The sequence below is a fragment of the Aptenodytes forsteri genome, unplaced genomic scaffold, assembly GCF_000699145.1.
Source record: "Aptenodytes forsteri isolate BGI_AS27 unplaced genomic scaffold, ASM69914v1 Scaffold299, whole genome shotgun sequence".
NCBI classification, from domain to species: domain Eukaryota; kingdom Metazoa; phylum Chordata; class Aves; order Sphenisciformes; family Spheniscidae; genus Aptenodytes; species Aptenodytes forsteri.
Window position 1 is genome coordinate 2,735,646 of NW_008794154.1, and position 7,221 is coordinate 2,742,866.

Below are 7,221 nucleotides of genomic sequence, written 5' to 3' on the forward strand. Positions count from 1 at the left end.
GCGGCGGGCACGCCGGTTTCACGCGTGTCTCCTCTCAAGCGGCAGCGGCATCTCCAGAATGGAGACGCCTTCCTCGCCCCCTTTTTTGTTTTCTAACTCAGAAGCGTGTTCTGCATCTCAGCTGCAGCTTCCTACAGTCCTTTGTACAGATAACGTGCACTTCATCTCTTCTGGTGTACAGTGCGAGTTGTCTCATACCTCTAGTCCAAATAAAGCTGAAATAGAGGTGGTTTCCTCGCATCTGTTCTCTGTACTTCCATGAACAGAACTGCCTTTTGAATATTTTTAAACATAAGCCTAAATCCTCCTTCACTTCCTGAAATGATCGGTTCACGGCATGTGCTAATGCTACACCACTAGCTCCAGCCAAAGCTGCGTCTTTGCAGGTAGGGAGCGACCCGTTCTCCCGTGTTCTTCCAGCTGTTTAAAAAATAATAGTTACTCTAAACTTCCCTCTGCACGATTCCAAATGCAGTTTGCTATGGGAGAACGTTTGTGTAAAGTTTTTCCTTTAAAATCTTACCAGAAAGCCTACGTTTGAACTACAAATGTGACCAGAATTCCTTTTTTTCTTTTTTTCTGTTTTTTGTTTGTTTGTTTATTTTAAACCAAGGCTTTGTACATTTGTTCACCAGGCTGTTGGCGCTTCCAGTGCAAATGAGATCAGACTTGAACAACAACTGTTTGTAAAAACCTTCAGGCTTTCTGCCCGCAAGGTCCTGAATTTCTATATTCCCGGAGGGAGACCTTACTGACCATAAATGGAAAGGTTTACTGAATAAATAACATACAGTAGAAAGATCTTTGAGTTTAGTCGTCGTGGTTTGTTTTTTTTATTTCCCCCAAGGGCTGGTGTGTCACAGCAGTTGTACATAAGCAGATCGGTACTTTTCACAGCTGCATAGAAGTGGGTCAGTGTTCTACAAAAGGCTTCTTACAGTGAGACCTCTAGATTTCAGTGTCTTAAATTCTGGGTGTTACACCATCCCCGGTGCCTATCCTCCCTCCACCCCCTAAACCAGGTGGCTGCTTCATTCCTGCGCTGCTGCTGCTGGCCAAGTCTTTGCTGCTGCGAAGCTTAGTTTTCCTGTATGATCACATAACTGTTCCTTTGAAGCCTCCCATTAATCAACGGCTATGGTATCAAATTTAACCTTCTTGTGATCTTTTCAAAGGTATGGACCTCCTTTTGTCCCTCTCCTCTTTTACTCCCTTATCAAAGTCTGTGTTGTTTCTATCCTCCCTGCTTTTTGTTTTCAGTGTGTCTGTTCTTTGCTAGCGTCTTTAAGCACATCTTGGCTTCCTTTCACCCCTGTTCTAACACTGTTCGGGCCACTTCTAAAACACGCTTTTCATGGTGAATCAAGTGAACTTCAATATGCATTGCTCAAAAAATGCCAGTTTCTGTTCTTTCTCTAAACCTTGCTTTCATGCCCACCCTTAATATTGCAAGTCCTGTATAACAGGGAACATCATAACTGTCTGGAGAGGCTGAAACATAATGGCTTCTGCATCTGCTTACTGTTAAAATATATATATACACACTTGCCCATGCTGCCTAATAATAGATCTGTAATTTGTCAAACTATTTTAAGAAGAAGTTGGATTTAATGTGATTGTAACTGCTCTACATTTTTTTGTAAACTTTGTCTTGCTTTTCTTTCCATCAATAGACATCAAAGTTTACAAGTGCTTTGGATATACCTGTGGAGTTTGTAGAAAAGAATGTGAAATTGCGGGGAAAATTACATCACATAACTGAGAAAGGCCTGGAGGTTGAACACATTCCCATTAGCATTCCTTTCATTACATCGATACAGAGAAAATGTAAGTAAAAGTATGTGAAGAACAAGGGTAGGAATGAAATGTTGTTCTTAATGTGTCTACACAGAGAACAGGTAGGGGCAAGCTTGAGAGGAAGGATTAAGGTACAATTCTGGCTCTGCCTTTTGGTCTTTCCATACTTTACAGGTGGGAAACTGGGGAATAAAAGACTGTGAGGAGACCTGTAAAAAGAGCTTTCCCATACAGTATCTGTATTAATTAGCATCATTATCGTGATATTTTTCTGGCAGCAAAAGCTAGCACACAGGCCGTTCATTTGCTTGCATAGCTCATCTCCTTCCTGGCAAAAAGACTCTATTGGGATTACACTTTTATTTACAGATGAAGATCTGACAGCTACATATACAAACCCATTCTCACGGACAGTTTTTCTGTGACTTCGCAGCAGTTGTCCATCGAGTCTGTGAGTCACACACTTGCTTTGCGAATACCTGCAGGTGCTGATGCTCTGTTTGCAAATACTTGCAGGCGCTAATGCTTCTTGCCTATTGTTTCTGCCCCTTCAGATAAAATAATAGTGACTGATAATGAAAGCAGTTCTTTCTATTTGTATGCAAAATAAAACAGACTAGCTTAAACCACTTATGCAATCTTGAATTAATTTTTTTACTGAAGGAGAGATGAGACCAAATTCTTATTTGCGAATAAGTAGTGGTTTGGGGAACTAAAATGGATTAGTTTTCTTTTTTTTAAGTCCATGGGAATATATTCATTACCAACAGCTGCGGGTCTGTGCAAAGCATGAAATTTCCTTTGCTGCATTCAGTAAAAAAGTTCTCTCTTTCCATAATCAGGGCAATCAAAAGGTCTTCTGCTGGTAAGGCTTGCTGGAGTGGAGTTGGCTCCGAGTGGCACGGCCTGGTTACAGCAAGAGTTAAAACCCAAACAAATGATATGGTTCCAACTTCTCGGAAGGGAGGACTTGGTACTCGAGTGCCTTGTTTTAGTAAATAAGGTAAATATAGTGACAAAAATTGACTTTTCTCTGCAGTTTTGAGTTTGGCTGTAGTTACACAATTCAGTTATCTCAGTACATTTAAGGAATGTTATTATTTATCATTTATCTATCTTGACATGAATTTTAAATGTTGTATTTGTAAATCTGATTTCAAGGCCAGTATTTTTGCAGACTGATTCATGACACAAGTGTGTTTCTCTGTCAAGATAGTGCTAGGCTACATTGTGTAGTCCTGATTACCCTGATGTTTAGTCCATCAATTGTTCTCTCACAAATGTCTTGCATTAGTATTATGTTTTAACAGTCAGCTGGATTGCTCTTTTAACTCTTTCTGCCAGAGAGTAGATTTAGCCAGAAGTAAAGCTTGTATCTCAGAGGGAGTTCACACACAAAAAAAACCCCCAAAAACCTGTTTTAAAGGTGAAGTGAATATCATATTTATTGTCCCTTTTTATAGGGTCGATTTCTCAGCATGTGCTTAAATGAAGAGATCTTGAGACAAGGGCTTGGCAGAACAGCACGTATTGAAGGACTACATCATGATTCCCGCCTGTACTGGAAACTTCACAAAAGACTGCTTCGAGCAGAGTTAAAGGCCTTGAAGAAAAATAAAGGAATATGGAAAGAAGAAAGCTACTCTGAAAGAATTAGAGATCGTATGAGCAACAATAAATTTGTACAGACATTGAAACAATTTGTGAGCTGGTTAAGAAGCTCTATTCAAAGGTAAAGAGAGAGACTTGTTTGGAGGAATGCCAGTTACCTATGTTATGTGCTTTATGTAAAGTAGAAGTTTATGATAAAAAACAGTGCCATAATTTTGAGGGTCCCTGTCTTGAACAGAAAACCCATGAAGTTACCTAATGCCATATTATAATCCATGTGGGACTGAATTTTAGTAGTAGTATGCAGGCCACAAATTACAATCTTCTGAAGCCAAACTTTTCCACAGTAATGTCCTAAATTAGTTGTTCAGTTTTCCACCTGCTAAATACCTACACAGCTGTGTTAACTAACTAGTGAAAGCAGTCGACAGACCAGTTTCTAAGAGGTGCGGAGCGTTAGTTCACAATGTATGGCCTTAAATGCTTCTCTGTTACATGTCATTACCATGTAACCCACGTTGGTCAGAAAACTCCATTTCAGACCTTTACAAAGCTTGTGGTATGTGTTTATAGACGAGCGTTTTGTTTGAATTCTATTCTTATACTACTTTTGTGTAAAATTTGTGTTTTAAAAATCTTTCCTCTTGAATAACGGGTTGCATTGTTACCAATACAAAAGGTAACGTGTTACAGCTGATCTTAAAAAGCTGGTAAGGTCATAACAACTAAAGTTTCTTGGAAAAAAAAAATCACTTCGTATATCAAAGAATATAAATTAATATGTTAGTAATCCAAATTTTTAGAAGACAACATTCAATTGAAGATGAAAAACGCTGTTTTTTCTGATGGTTCTATAAATATCTAAAATTAGATGAAAATAAAACTTTAACATGAAAAGGTGGATCATGCTGTGCTAAAAACTTAAATTCTCCTTGTTTTATTTTTGAAACACGTGTTAAGTATATGAGAGTGTATTATTATTTATTTTGTAAATATTCTCAGAATAAAGATTTAATTTCTTATGTTCATTGTTACATGTTTTATATAACAAGCACTTGGCTTTTGTTTAACCTCCCGCAGTCCAAATATTTATTTAAAGTGAAGTATTTTACAGATTTTCTTTCTTTCTGTGTGTTTCCTTGCCAATCAAATACTAGGGAGAAGAGTGTGGTACAAAAAAATCTTAGTAGCTGAGCATCGCTTGTCTGACAATTAGTTGCTATGTCATCATTTTCTCTGCTGACTTCAGGGCAAAATTGTGAATCCTGAGATCCTAAAAAAAAGCAGCTTTTCCTCAGGTAAGAATAGGTGTCAGTGCTGCTTTATTACTTTTGTTCCTGGGTCCTCTCAGGGATGAGGCTGGTTTTTGCAAAGCACAGTGAGCAGCAAGCCATGAAGTACCTGCAGCGCAGATCTGTGTTGGAAACCAATTGGGGGAGAGGAGAAGCAGCTCTGTGGGTAGAGGCAGACCTTGACAGGAGCTGCAAACCAGGTATCAGTGCTTGGTTAAAAAAAAAAAAAAAAGGAAAAAAAGGGAGGCATCTGGTTTTATGCATTATATGTAAAGGACTGGGACAATCACTGCTGTGGTACTTGGACATAAAAGTCATACAGATGGTCAGGGATTCGGGATCGGCCATTGCATCCTCCAAAGCAAAACTCAAAGTTGACTTTTAACCCCAAACTACAAATTCAGTCTCAGCAATAATCCACTTCTCATGGGTGATTATAGGTGTTCCTGTTCCTACATCTCGTAAGTAGAAAGAGCTTTTCCAAACTGGCCGTAATTGTACAGTTATAATGGGGGTTTTGCTGTAATAATTAAATATAATTCTACCTGGACTTTGCACTTCTGTTTTGTAAATGAGTCATAGAAGGATTTATCACAAAAATCCACTGTAAAGCTGAAAGAAAAATCTCAGGAAACCACATGCTACCTTTCTAGCAAGCAGAGGTGAGGTGTGGGCGAATATGAACCAAGTTTGTTCCCTCACAGTCTTGCCTCAGCTCTTTTTACCCTTGATGGAGTTCAGAAAAGCCCTAGAGATTTTCCTAAATTACGGCAAATTGTTGTATCCTTTCCATTAGGTTGTGGCTTGTGAAGGATTTTTAAAAGGTGGCAAATAGCTGCTTTATCACTTATTTAGCCTTCTCTTAGTTTGAACTAAATTTTTGAAGTTTCCTTCCCTGTATTTGTGGCCAGGAAGTAGTCTAACAAATAATTTCGGAAGGAACTACGGAGAGGGATATCTAAAATCTTTGAATTCAGGCCTCTAATCTCTTTTCACGTTTTGCGTGACAAGAAATTTTGGTGATGTGCTCTTACCATAGTTCTTGGCCAGAATACAAACCCAGGGAAGCAGCTTAGTGTAAGGGATCAGTGCTGTAACAGACAACACTAGTCTCACAGAGAGTAACTGAGTGGTGGGGGATTTGAGATTGCAGTGACAACTGATTTCATGAGACTCAACTGTTGTAATTGTTTGTTAATGCTGTTTTCCTTATCGTCCAGGGCTTATCTGTTTTAAAAAAAAACAACAACACACCCTCCCCCCTCAAAAAAGTACAACTCAGTTCAAAGCTGTGCTTTCCATCTGTGCAAGGCTTGAGAGGTTGCAGATCTTGTCTCCATGGGAGGCCTGTCTATTGAAAAACCAGTAACAGGAGTAGAAACAAATAGCTCTGCAGAACCGAGTTGAGGAACTGACTGGGAGGTCGGGGGAGAAAAAGCACTTTTCTCCATTATATAAAAACACCCCACACTGCCTCTGAGGAGCACTATCCCATTGCTTCAGCCATAGCAGCAATGCATGCAAGAGTATTTCCAAGCAGAGGATGCAGTTCTTGTGTGATTAGGAATAAGGACAAGAATTAAACTGTTTAGCTCTTGTGCCTTTGCCCCTGCAACTCTGAATACGCTGTGAGCAATATATCTTAAAAAGATCATAGGGAGCAAAAGGAGAGGCCTCCAAATGGCCCACTAAGAAAAATATCTTCAGCGTTGCACAGGCTTTTTATTGCTGGTGCGGCATGTAAGGCAAATGGTTGTCATAAACATTACCAGCCTTCCTTGGAGCCCACCTGAAAGCGGTGGGCACAGTGCTGTTAGCGTCCTTTCCTGACAGGCTAACAAAGAAGCTTGGCCCCACACATGGAGCGAGGCCTTGCTGTCGCACAGCAATGGGCATCTGGGCGGGCTTCCCCCTGCCAAGGTCCCTGGGACAGGAGAGACAGCAGAGTCACTTTCTTCAGGTTGTGTCTCTTGTTCATTGCAATATCCCCGCTCTTTTCCCAGTCTGTCAGAGCTCACACCTGCTGGTTCCCCATAAAACGCTCCTCAGTCACACACGGGACTATCAGATATAAAAAGTTATAGTTCAAAAGCAGAGTTTTAGACTGAACCTCCTCCAGCAGAGGCGCGTTCCCTCATGCCAGCACTTTCAGTGGCCGTCGGTACACCGTATGTCAGGGAAATCAGAGCTGTGCAAGTACCGGTTATCACTTCCCTGCAGTTAGGTTCCGTTAACCAACGCAAGTAAACAGCTCTTGAAGTTCATCGTAGGTTTTAAAGTGAAAAAAAAAAGTCAGTCAAACCCGACGATTTCCCTCCCCTCCCCGGGGGATTCCCGCCTGCTCGAGGGATGGTCCCTGAACGCTCTCTCCGGCTCGCGCGGGCGGGCCAGGGGCAGCGGGTCCCTCCCGGGCGTCCCGCCGGCGGGGGCTGTGAGGAAAGGCGGTGCGGCCCCGCCCCGCGGCAGGTGCGGCGGTTGCCGCTGTTCCGTGGCGCCCTGAGGCGGCGGGGCCGTCCCGCGC

At 41.3% G+C, this 7,221-nt stretch overlaps 1 protein-coding gene across 1 annotated transcript in view; it reads left to right on the forward strand.

The window, feature by feature from the left end:
- The window catches only part of CUNH3orf33 (chromosome unknown C3orf33 homolog), a 9,105-nt gene extending 4,714 nt beyond the window's left edge, over positions 1-4,391 (forward strand). Inside the window, exons 2-5 of the mRNA XM_009279552.1 lie at positions 1,118-1,175; positions 1,674-1,827; positions 2,640-2,800; positions 3,261-4,391. Of these exons, the coding sequence (XP_009277827.1) occupies positions 1,118-1,175; positions 1,674-1,827; positions 2,640-2,800; positions 3,261-3,533 (646 nt within the window). The 3' untranslated portion in view covers positions 3,534-4,391. The remainder of the gene's footprint in view (positions 1-1,117; positions 1,176-1,673; positions 1,828-2,639; positions 2,801-3,260) is intronic.
- Positions 4,392-7,221: the final 2,830 nt, after the last annotated feature.